General features: G+C 34.0%; 2 protein-coding genes across 3 annotated transcripts in view; both read right to left on the bottom strand.

Annotated features, from left to right (window-relative positions):
- LOC138698151 (BRCA1-associated RING domain protein 1-like) overlaps positions 1-628 on the bottom strand; it is a 188845-nt gene extending 188217 nt beyond the window's left edge. Inside the window, exon 1 of one of the 2 annotated variants that reach the window (XM_069823893.1) lies at positions 518-628. Coding sequence is in view for 1 of the 2 variants with exons in the window: in XM_069823891.1 (XP_069679992.1) it covers positions 359-429 (71 nt within the window). In the remaining variant the exon portion in view is untranslated. Of the gene's footprint in view, positions 1-358 lie in introns of both variants that reach the window. The other variant, XM_069823891.1, reaches the window with a different exon arrangement.
- A 1586-nt stretch (positions 629-2214) lies between these two features.
- On the bottom strand, positions 2215-11700 carry LOC138698150 (putative nuclease HARBI1). The gene is made up of 2 exons (XM_069823889.1): positions 10375-11700; positions 2215-3603 (listed from the first exon to the last, which is right to left on the bottom strand). The coding sequence occupies exon 1, from the start codon at positions 11495-11497 to the stop codon at positions 10376-10378; it is 1122 nt and encodes a 373-aa protein (XP_069679990.1). The 5' UTR covers positions 11498-11700; the 3' UTR covers positions 2215-3603; position 10375.
- Between the last annotated feature and the right edge of the window lie 1549 nt (positions 11701-13249).

Genomic DNA, 13249 nt, shown 5'->3' with positions numbered 1-13249 from the left:
AAGCGCTGCACTCGGGATGTTCTCGGCCTACTACGCAATCACACCAGTTCAGTGGGTGTGACGTCATAAGTATTTGTGCGGAGTCAGTAACTCAAGAACCATGCCTCGCATTGACATGCGGTAAATTACATTCTACTTAGGTTGAAAAACGCGTTTGATTAAAGCCAACTTAATTTTATCGCGGACTACTCCTTTAAGTAAGATCAGTTTAGATTATGTTTGCCGTGAAACCTCCCAACCACACTTTCAATTACTTCTATAAACAAAAGACAAGTACGGTATCACTAAAGTAAATAATTACCTGGAAATTAATACTACTAGGTTCCTCAAATCTAACAAACACAAGGAACTAGCTTACCAGATATTGCACACCAAAACCTCTTTAAGATCTTCCAACGCTGCTCGGGTATTGCTCCAATTATTAAACATGTTTATATCTGCAGTTATGAACAAATCAAACGCAACGAAAAACAACAAGAAGGAACAAAATGTGTAAAATTCTTCCGAAGCAACTTACAAAATGTTCAAAACGTTATTTCTCCATACTTATTCCCCAACGTTTCACATTTGTGCTAACATTATACCAGACTATGACACAACCCTCAGACATTGGCGGGAATGGCGGGACCGGGAATTTCATTACCAACTTACCAGTGTCGCCAACAGAGACGGATAAAAATAACACAACAGTTATTTTGGAACTGTTCCGGTCTCGGAACAGTTGTAAAAATGAACAGTAGTGGCCGTGTGCACCATTCTCGATCATCTAGCCCGTTTATCAGCAATCACGGAAACATGGTCAATTCTTGACAATGATCAAGTTACAGATGCGGTGCACCGACATTTTCCCTCGATCAACTCATTACCGTCAGCTGACGGTACGCTCGCTTGAGAAGAATCATCTGAGCGCTAGGTAACCGCGTATAAAACAGCGAACGAACGCACTCTGTCAATTATCGCTTCGTTTTTGTTTGTCGCCTTGTCGGACTGTTTCAAACATCGTCACAGGTTTCAAAACAAGTTTCATGGAAGAAAAAAAGAAAAGAGCACCGAACTTCTCACAGTTCGAAGTGGGAATTCTTTTAGAACTCGTCGGCAATTCGGCATCTATATTAGAAAATAAAAGTACTGACGGAAGTTCTCTAAGAGAAAAGCAGGCTACCTGGTTGGATTTAACCTCACAATTCAACGCTGTTCCAGGTGAGTTATACGTGTTTACATAATTCCACATAATTTATACAGTGGTTATTTCATACTTTTGATAATAATTGGGAAAATTTTAGTATACGGATACCTCACTGACAATTATCTTGAAATAGGCTACTAAAAAGAGCAGATTTGTATGTATTTGTCGAATTCTCATCATCTTGCTTACGAAGAGACATTGCAGAGCCAATAATTTATTTGGGAAAATTTCAGTATACGGATACCTCACTAACAAAAAAAAAAAAAAAAAAAAAAAAAAGGCAATTCATCTGTGTATGTCGAATACGCATCATCATGCATACGAAAAGGAAGTTTTTAGTGCCAATTTATTTTGTGTGCATGAGATTGGAATTTTGGAGTAAGAGGGAAAGGAAAGTATCCTTGTTCTGAAATTTATCCATTTATTTTGTGTTCACAAGGTTGGAATTTTGGAGTAAGAGGGAAAGGAAGGTATCCGTGTAATTTCTCTTAATTCAAGCGTCAATAGCCTTATTGTCCAAAACGTCATGTAGGTCCTAATAGTTTGAAACTGCAAATCTATAGCTAATAAGTGATAATCTCGCATTCCACAAAATGGTCATTTAGTTTTACTATATTATTACCAGCATATAATAACTACTTTATTATTAAATTGGACAGTTAGGCCTAAATAATATTTTGTCCTCAAGTAAAGTCCCCAGAAACATATATAAAATATTAGTCTATTTTTACAAAAAAAATACATATATTTTTATTATTCATCTGCAAACTTGCAGAGACATATCACTTTTTAGCCATCGATATATTATTAGACCTCCCTGTGAAAACTGTTGGGTAGTGTAAGGAGTGATTAAATGAAATTGAAGATTAGACAGAAGTGAATAAAATAAATTTATTGCAATTTATATCAGTGTTCAATATCATAATCAAGTAGTATTATAATTTTAAAAAATTCCAGCGGTCTACATTAATACAAATGAACATGGCAGTTATCTGATAAATTAAATAATTTACATCAATAGAACATAATATGTAATAGGTAAATAGCCTATTTACAGTGAGGTCAGTATTAAACTATTTTGAACTACTTTTTACTTCACAAAAACACACAAAAAAACATATTTTTTTAACAATTTTCTCTTTTTTTTTTATTAATACAGAGTTGCCGAGTTAAAATTCTGAAAAAGCTGAAATTCATGTTAAAAACAACAAAAATAAGCTGACACCATTAATTATTATTTTCATAAGATAAAATAAGTAAATACATTACCATGCATACAATAACAAACTATTCAGCATTTGAAATGTAAAACACACAACAAATACAGCCAGATTGCTATGAATTATTTTTATTATACTCTTCAGTGTGGTACATCTGACTTTATTAGAATATTTTTTGTCAAACACTTGTTCAGGGCACTTTCCAACATAGTTTAATTTGCAACATGCAATGGAAGAGAGAGTTCTGAGTTTCATTTTGTCGTTTCTATAAAAATGTGTATTGAAAACTTAAATAAACCGATTAATACAAAATAGACATTGGCACAGCAATTGTGACAAAAGCTGACAACAGATATGAACTGACAAGCTGACAAACTTTAGAAAATGCTGGTCAGTTTTAAAACCTGACACTTGGCAAAACTGTTAATAAAATACACCAAACCTAAGTTAAGCTGAGCAAACCTAAACTAAAGTGACAAGCCAGGCTTGCTGTACAGTGAGAGTATATTTCCAAAAAAAATTTCACATTCTTTTTGTAAAACGGCAATTAAATCGAGGTTTTGCAGAAAAAAAAAAGTTACGAAATCCAGTACTGACCTCGTTGTAAATAATGAATATGTAATATAATGTGGAGTTATTGGAAGCTGTGATAAGTAAAATAAAATTACACAAGTTCCTTTCTTTCTAAAATTAAATAAGCTTATGCAGGGTCCCCTACAAAGTTTGAAGTATATTGTACTTATGGTTGAAAATTATACATTAATAGAGACTGTGAATACATTTAACCCACATTTTCTATATAGCAGCATAATTATTAACATGGTTTTTACATATTTATGTTTCTTTATGTTTTAGGTGTAACAAAAAGATCTACACAAAATCTAAAAGTATGCTATGAGAATTTAAAAAGACGTCTACGCAAAGACCTTGCAGATGAGAAAGTAGAGACATATAAGACTGGCGGAGGAAAAAAGAACATTAAAACCACAAACATTGACCCTATGTATCAGCTACTGTAATACAGGACATCACACAGAGAGTAAATGTACAGACACCAGTCGATATGGTATCGCCTAATATCTTCCAAGAAAAGGAAGTGGCACACTCCAAGACCCCAGCCAGCTCCAAGCAGTACCAATGGAATCGTCGTCGGATGCCTCAAAAACCAAAACCTTCATGTGATGCTGTAGCTGACACCTTTAAAAAAAGAATAAGTGTACTGGAAAATCAATTACGAATGATGGAGGAAGAACATCTAAAAGAAATTAGGATAAAAAACTTAAAAATTTCAGTGTTATGACAGAAACTAAAATACTGGAAAAAAAAAAAAATTCTGTTAATTGAAATGCCTACCACTGTCTCTTCCCGTTTTCAACTGGGTCATTCCGTGTCATTTCAACCAATATTCTTTCAAAATGTCACCCACCATCTCAGATCATCTTCGTATTAGGTGAACATGTTTGCTTACCTGAGATGTGAACATAACCAAAATATTTGTTTTACCTGTAGCACCATTTCTTTGTTATAGCTTCATGAAAATATAAAAATTGCATATATGTCACAAACACGGTTTATAAGGTACTCCAGAAACAAAAATTGCTGCAAAAATGGAATAACTGTACTTGATTCTTGTATGTAATTGTTTGTTTGTTATTGAAGATTTTGAAATTACTATTGATATGAAATTATAATTGTTTGCTTTCTTTTACACACACGCACACACACATTATAACACTTTCCATGGATTTGGGCCAAATGGTTATTCCGTTTCAGTATCAGTTATCAGTAGTTGTTTCAATGGTCGTTCCTAATGTCTTGTTCCCCAAGGTTGGAAATTTTTCATTATTCTTGGGAGACAATGTCGTGGCATCCATTGGATGTGTTCAAACCAGTTATTTTTGTATTTAATCCAGCACTGATGTAACTTTCAGTTACTGGTAATTTAAAATTTGTTTATTAGCCTTGTGATCTAACAAAATAGCTATACTGCGCAGTTTTTCTCATGAACTTCATTTCAGCCGCTCTAATTCTTGATTTATCAGATGTTTCTAGAGTCCATATGTCACTGCCATACATTAACATTGGAAGTGCCAAATTGTTACAAATTTTACTCTAGTAGGTACTCCTTGAAAATTTTGTAGGTTAAAAAATATTATTTGAGTCCTGTTATTTTTAGGAACTTTGAGATGTAATTTTTTTCATTCTCATGAGACAGTAAACATCCTAAATAGTTAAATGACTTTGTTTGCTCAGTGATTTTATTATTAGTAACTATTTCACTTCTTACTGGTTCTTGGCCTATGAATGTCATCATTTTTGTTTTTTATGGTAGAAATTGCCATTTCATAAGCTTGTATAACTTTATTCAGTTTATGCGCTGCTATTTGTAAAATATATATATATGTGTGTGTGTGTGTGTGTGTGCGCGCGTATTTTAACTGTATATACTTACAGCCTTAGACACAAAAAATGACAGATCTCCTGTAGTGTGAATTTGTCTAAGTCCATTTTGGACAGCACTTGGTTTACACGACTAGGGAAAGGATATTTATTTTGCACTTAATTTATTATTTGAATATATCTTCCTTATAACACATATATCTTCATAACACCTATAAACAGACAAATAAAAGCAACTAACAAAACAAAGAAGAAAAAGAGCGGAGTCATGCATAAGAAATTTCTTCATGTGTTAACCTAAGCTCTCATTGAATCAATTGAAGTCTTCCGAAGGGGACTTTGTATGGCGGCCCATCATTTTTTGTGTCTAAGGTTGTACATGATACATCATAATAAAGTCTAAATGTGGAGCAACATAGCTTTTAGAACCACTACATATCTGATACAAACAAAAATAGACATTTATAATTGTACCCCGGGTCCAAGTTTAGTAATATAATTTTCACACAAATGTTTGACATTTTATTTCCTTAATATTCCTGTCATTTGGAATTAATGGGTTCATTTGTTATGTTCTTCCTGTTGCTGTGTGCATACTGCCTTCACACAGTGTAATGCTCAAAAGCAACCTCACAGGTATCACTTTGAGACCTATAATATGATAATGCTGGGCCATGTGGACGCATACATTTAACAGTTATATCCCTTTCATCAGTATTTACTGCTTCTGCAAATCTTTTGCACCAGTATGAATCATATACACAAGCCACGTTGGAGTTTGCACTCCAACTGTAATTATTGCACTTCCATTGTGAGCTGATGCTGTAATGTTCATCAGCACTAACCTTTTCGCACCAATTTCATTTATTGACAAGGACACAAATTGATGTAGACTGTGAGTACCAGAAATTATAAAAGCTTGCTGAAATCGTTTATTCAGTTGGACACGAGTTCATGATGTCTTTTATGGTACAAAGAAAAATTTCAATTTCTTTAAGTGTTTCCCTACAGAAGTTGTAGATCAGACGTACTCATGGTGGGCACATCGCCCAGTGCAGAAGATGGGCGGGTGCTGGAAACTTCTGTACATGCAAACAGACAGTGTCGCGCACTCAGACCTATTGTAACCTAGCAGTAAGGTTGCTTGCGGTTTGTATCATGGATAGACCTATTGATACAATATTTATTTAACCTGGTAGAGAGAGATAAGGCCGTAGCCTTCTCTTTCCCTCTACCAGGGGATTACAACTACAATATCAAAAATATAATTTAATATTAAATTTACAATTACAATAAAATCAAAGTACTAAACATTACTTGTATAATAAAGACTGGACAATTTATTATAGAAGTTAAGACCAAAGAAAGAATTAGTTACTGAAGTACAAATTAAACATAGCATAATTAAATAGGGATGAAATTACTGAAGATCGAAGTATTTTATGCTACAGTAAGGAAGCTATTTACAAAGAGAACAGAAAAGTACCAGCACTACATTTAAAGTGACTCTTTTTGTTCAAACTGACAAACTTGCCAAACACTTACTATGTGGGCACTCTGTTATAGGGACAGAATATAACATTGAGCCACATTACAACATCAGGCATGCTCAAACATATGATACTATGCAAATCATGCAAATCTGGCTTTCAGGTAGTAGCTCCCTGTAAAGCAGGTTTGAATAATCTCAAGGAAAAATTGTTCTGGGGCCGGGTATCGATCCCGGGACCCTTCGCTTAGCACGCGAACGCTCTACTGTTCGAGATGAGCGTATGCAAGTAATATAAAATTTAAAAAGACTGTCATCAGTGAAGTAAGTTATAGGGAAGTAAAGCATTATTCCAGACATTTCCCTGGTTACTGAAAAAAAAAACGGAAAAAAATATAAACAAGAAAATGCTTAAAGCAAAATCATAATGATAACATTTAGTTGTGCACATAATGTAAATATATTATAAATACAACACTCTAATTTGAAAAAAAGATATTGAAATAAAGTGATAAAATATTGTCAGTTCCACTAGGACAGTTGTTTTTAATCTTTTTTTGGAAAAAGAGGCCCCTTTGAAAATATGGTGAAAGCTATGGACCCCCTTTCTAGAAAAATATAAAAAAGGACTAACATTTTCAGATACGCTTCTCCTTTTTTACTGCTGCTTTTTAGTTCTGTACTGGTCAATAGGAGCTGGATATTTTTGTGTATTTTACATACACACGGAATTGTGTTCCTGGTGATCCTGCTGACACAGTGTTTTGGTCTTAATAAATTGGCAAAATGTTGAAAAACAAACTATTGTGGAAGAGGGTTTTGCTTTAAAAGTAGAGTATAGTTCTTGCAGATTGCAAAGTATAAGGCATTTCTGTTCATGTACATTTTTTTAAATGCTTTGTCTCTGATGCCTGACAATATTCTGGTAAATTCAGATTATTATAAAAGCCAGTTACCATTTTCACGGTTTCATCTGCTAGCTTCTTTCCTCTTTTCATGTTTCAAAGATAAAGTCTCCCTTTCTCTTTCACAAGTTTTCTTCATTGCTTCACTCTCTTTCTTTTTTGACCAAATTTAAGAAACTAGTGTTAGTAACTAAATTTTTCCCTGCTAGTTACAGTTTGAATTTTTTGCATTATTAGGTCTAAAAGTATATCAAAATCTTCTGTCTTTTGCTTTATTTCAGTTCTAAGTGTTTCCTCTTCAGGTAGTGAAGCCGAATCAGGGTAAAGGATTCTCCCCCCCCCCCCCCCCCGTATAAAATTTACCTAGTTTTGCTTTGAGAGAAGTTGATGCAAGTTCTATTTTATATTTGGCTACAGATGCCGTTCTGTGTTGTGGGATGCCATGGATGTTGAGACACCCAAACTAACAAGGCTTTCATTTATACCCTCTTTAAAGAAAATTTCCATAACAGTTTGACTACAAGATCATCCAAAGGACTGGACTGTTTGCTTCCTCAGAAACTTCTATTATTTTTTTTATCATTTTTCCTGCATATATATATATATATATATATATATATATATATATATATATATATATATATATTGAATAAGCAGTCGTGGACAGCCGATGAGGGGTGGTCCTCAGCTTGGGGGTTGGGCGAAGAGCTAACAACCCATCACCATAAAAAAACAGCTTGATACGAATCCTTCAAAGTGGGATATGATGATAGAGAATGGATTAATTTTGCTCAGGATAGGGACCAATGGCGGGCTTATGTGAGGGCGGCAATGAAGCTCCGGGTTCCTTAAAAGCCAGTAAGTAAGTAAGTATCATTTTTCCTGCAATTTGGACACATCTTTATGCCAAGTGCAGCATTATGTCCTTTCCTCTGTAATTTCCTGGCATTAACAAGGTAGGCTATATCTCTTTCAAACCAGATATGTTTTTTTGTGTGTTTTAAACAAATTACACTTGCTCACTATGAGTGAAAACCTCCAGAGATAATTATTTGTTCTTATGGTAATCACAGCATGTTGCCTTTGTTACAAGACTTGATATTGCTATATCTTCTCTCCATAACAGAAATTCTCCTCTTCTTTTGTTTGTTTATTTGTCATTAACAGACCCTTGACAGGTATCAGTATTTGAACAAAAGGCAGCATATGTATTGACTTGATGACAAGGTTTTACAGATAACACTCCATTACAATCACACAGAAATCAACGCAGCCTTATTTTATATGAAAGACTGAAAAGAATACCTAACGTAGACTACTGGAGAACCTTCTCAGATACTCGTACAAGCTTAGAGATCCAACAAGGTTTCATACAGAAAGTTAAATATCTAAAAAAAACCCCCAATATAGCCTACCATTAGACAAATATAGTATGGAAAGGTTACAACTTCCATCTTATCCTGTCAATAGATTAAAAATCCAAATTACAATATAACACTATCAACACAAGATTCCAGAAACTGAATGGGTACACATCTACACCGATGGTTCTAAAATCAGCAATAACTTTAATAATACGACTGGTGCTGGAATATATAATAAATTATTTTGCTTTTATATATTTCTAGGTCAAAATTCAACTCACTTTGATGAGAACTTGAGGCAGTCAATTCTACATAAAAACAACTTTTCTATCACAGTAACCTCTTTAATAAAGCTGTTATATTTAGCGATTCTAAATCAGTTATACAAGCCATTAATGCAAACACCTATGCAACAAAAAGAATTACTGAAATTCACCAAAGTATCAAACACTAAGTTATCTCTTCACAATAAATAGTTTTGCAATGGATTCCTTCACACTGTGGAATTCTTGTTAATGAGATAGCAGATTTCTTAACAAAAATTAAAAAAAGGCACAATGATCCAACAAATTAAAAATTCATGTTTATCATTTCAATTTTCCAAAGTAATAATTAAGAAAATCATCCAACAAGAAATACACAAAAAATTAGTAGGCCTACATGAGAGTATAAATAAGCAATGAAATATTTTATTAAACAATAACAATTTAATTCCAGAATGCCCATGAATGAAAGCTGTCGTCGCACTTTTTCAATTATATATGTGATATGATTGTTTGGCTGCTTATCTATATAAAATAAATATTTTTCCTACTCCTAATTATTTATTTTGTAAAGAAGAAAATACTATAATGGATATGACACACCTCAAGAATTGTACAAATTTAACAGTACACATCTGTCATAATACTGGGAAGCAAGAATGCAAATGGAAGAACTCCAATACACAGAGCATTAGCAACCAAACAACATTGACTTTTGAGACTGTTATAGTATTAAAGATTATACCTGTACAATAAAAAAAGTAATAAGCCAACAGCAAGTTTACACTATCTAAAATACTCGTAGGCCTATATCAATATTCCATATATAGCTTAAGTGAATTACCCAAACTTTTCAGAAATATAATGCAAAGCAGAGTTTGAAAATTATAATTTTACATATGCTTTATATGGCTTAATTTCTAGATTTTATCAAAGTATTTTTTTTTTTCTCGAGAACCTCTCATTTCTAAAAAAACAATTTTCTTCCCTAGTAAAGACTGGTGCACACTTAAAAAAAATCTACAATTCTGAATATACAGCAAATTGTTCTTTATAATATTATACATATCTAAATTTTTGAAGTAATTTGACACTTAGGTAACTAAATTACCAGTATACTGATAGCAAGAAGCCATATTGCGAAATTCTCCAATGTATATTGAATAAAATAAAGGAAGAATCGAGGCTCTGGCGTTCATTCTTTACTTTTTATATCTACATTTGTTCCACTCTGCACTCATCAATATCAGTTACTGAGTGAGAACACATGAACTTCAACGGGCTGTAACTCACTCATGCAACAACGGAATAATCTAAATTCTGCCAGATTTCTGTACTGGTACACATAAAACTCATGACCAAATATCATAACAATCGCTATCAGTGGGTGACATGTTTTAGTTGCACTGACACAGAATGACTCTAGCGCTTTGTCTAAAAAATAAGTGTTTCAGAAATTGCTAAATATAAAGTTAAAATTAATGTTCATAATTAAAAGCAAAAATTAAATTTCAATGTTATTACATTGATGCTACTGACTGACTTACCTTATTGAAAATGTTGGTTAATTATAGCTTGACGAAATGCTCTCCCAGGCACAGCATCATTGCGCTGCATCAACTCTCCTTGGGGAACAGGTTCATCATCATCAATGTCAGGGCCTCTTAAACCTCGTAACTCCTCTAGTAGTCGCACCATCTGTGGATCTTCAGGCGGTTCTTCATTGCTGGTGCTTCTGGCAATGTTATGCAGTACTGCAGTAGCAGTTATTACAGTCATGGCTTTCTGCAGACCACATCTCAAACCCACTGACAGTATTGGAAACCTTCTTTTCCATATACCATACTGCCTTTCTACAGTGTTCCTTGTTTTGATGTGTGCTCTATTATATCGCTGTTCGGCTGGAGTTAGTGGATTTAATAGTGGAGTTAATAAATATGGTTTGCAGGCATAACCTCCATCTCCTAATAAATACCCATGCGGTATTTCACCATTTTCAAATTGTGCTCTACGAGCACAGTTACGAAATATGGTGCTATCATGCACAGATCCTGCCCATCTTGCCACAATATCCCTTATCAATAGATTGTGATCACTGATTGTCTGACAATTCAAAGAGAAATAACCTTTCCTATTACGGAAGTGTTCTGCGTTGTCTCCCCCAGGAGATTGAATTCTAATATGTGTACAATCTATTGTTCCTATCACACCCGGAAATCCATCTATTTGATGAAATCCATCCATTACATTTTGTAAATCGGCCCTTGCTGGAAAAACAATGAAGCGTGGAAAGAACGATGCAATGATTTCCGACACTTCACTGGTGATACGCTGCACTGTTGTTCGATGTATATTAGCAGTGTCCCCGATAACAATATTAAAAGCACCTGTGGCATACGATCGTAAAGTTGCCAAAACTCTGTTCATAGGAGAAACGGGATTATTTCTGTTGGTAGGGAACTCTAACCTATCGTTCATTTGGTCCACTAACCACCACACTGTTTCTTTACTCAGTCGAAATCTCTCTTCAAATTTTCTGTCTCCCAGATCTTCGAAAGGATCTCCTCTTTCTACAATAACACCAATTCTATTATTTCCGCAGTGATTTGCGTGTTCAAGATACATCATTTCATCTTCGATTCCATCAAGTACGTCAAATCGTGCCGCCATTTTGGTTTTCTCGACTTGACCATGTTCAATTCAAGATAATCAGTCCCACACCCGTGATCAAATTTGATCATCATCAACTCGCTTGTTTAACTTTGATCGAGATTGATACTCCGCAAATTGGCGTTGAAGACGGTCAAGTGCCGACTTAACTTTGGTCAAATTTTGATCGAGAATGGTGCACACGGGCATAGGTCGTGGTCGTAACCAATGATCTCAACCACTGCCATCGTGATCTAGACCAGGCCGTAATGCAGGTTGTGTGACGTCACTCGATGAGTCGGGCTTTTCTATTTGAGTATACGGAGCTGAGTGAAATATATTACTTTAATGCGTGTCGGCGCTCAATTTTATTTAGTGTAATGTGTGTATAAGACCCCTTCACAGTTCTTATCGCATAATATGTTGCAGAAATAATTACAAAACTGTGTTATTTTAATATGAACGGAGTTTTACATGGTAACATAACCTGGTTGCATCAACATTTTAAGTTTGGAATGGAAGCTATTTTGAGATTTAATAAAGAAGAATTATTTTTATTGTGATTTTAATTTAGCACATCTACCTTCCTTACTTGTAGGTACAAAATTTACCACAGTCCCTCCTATGAAATTAGTGTATGTACAGTTGTGTGTTAATCTGGTAGGTTAGATAAATACAATTCATTACAACCCAGTATAGTAGGGAACAAATAAATAATACAATTAAATTTTTATTCAATGTAATATGTGCATAAGTTCCATTTATGTGTTGCATAATGTGGCAGGAATAATAAATAAAACTGTGTTATTTTTATGTGAAGAGAATTTACCATGTTAACATAACCTATCTGCGTCAACATTTTAGGCTTAAGGTGAGAACGAAAACGGTTTTGAGATTTAACAAAGAAGAATATATTTTTTAAGATAAACTTCAGAACACGGTTACCGTCCTTACTTATAGACAGAAAATTCACCACAGTCCCTCCTATGAAATGTACATACGTTATATTACTTAGTAGCGCTGAGATATAGTTCCGGTAATTTCTGAACTGAAAACAGTTGAATTTATTTTTTGTGGAGATGCATTTGATCCTATAAGCAAGGCATATTAAAATCCTGAACGAACCGAACTAATTTGTATATGCAAGATGTATGAATACGAAGGGAACTACCTCAGCGCTAGTTTAGCCCTAGTAACATATTACACTAATCAGACTTCAGACTGGAGTACCGTATGAAACGAATAAATACAATTGAAGTGTAGACAAATTGCATTTATGAGTTATACGTAGCGTTATGCTTAATTATAATGCATAATTGCGAATATGGAAATAAGGCAAGTACTGATAGAATAAACATAACCTATAACTTCAACACATTAAAATATGCGTGCGATGCAACTGAAAATTGTTGAAACGTGCATAAATGAATGTGCAAGAATTTCGTAATGAAGCATGAGTGCTTTATTTCAACTAATTACAATTCTAGATACTGTAACAGTAATGGAAACTATAGGGTATATTTTTTTGTAATATACTATATGTATCTCGTTTTTAGTTCAAATTGTGTATATTATCAAACGTCGTATTATTTACTCGTATAATGTAGGTTATTCACAAATAAAAAGGGAGCAATAATTTAAATTTAATAAGACAAATACGGTAAACTAACAATAATGGATTAGACAAGAGTAACATTGGTAACGCTGCACTTAGGCCTAATCACAACTTACTTTACATGCCAGTCAATGTTTCACTTTCACGTATATATTATT

Source organism: Periplaneta americana, chromosome 4, assembly GCF_040183065.1.
Source record: "Periplaneta americana isolate PAMFEO1 chromosome 4, P.americana_PAMFEO1_priV1, whole genome shotgun sequence".
NCBI lineage: Eukaryota > Metazoa > Arthropoda > Insecta > Blattodea > Blattidae > Periplaneta > Periplaneta americana.
Note: the sequence above shows the minus strand (reverse complement) of the source record. Positions and strands in the feature narration are given on the sequence as shown.

Coding starts and splice junctions, on each gene's coding strand:
- LOC138698150 (XM_069823889.1), bottom strand. CDS start 11,497: ATGGCGGCACGATTTGACGTACTTGATGGAATCGAAGATGAAATGATG.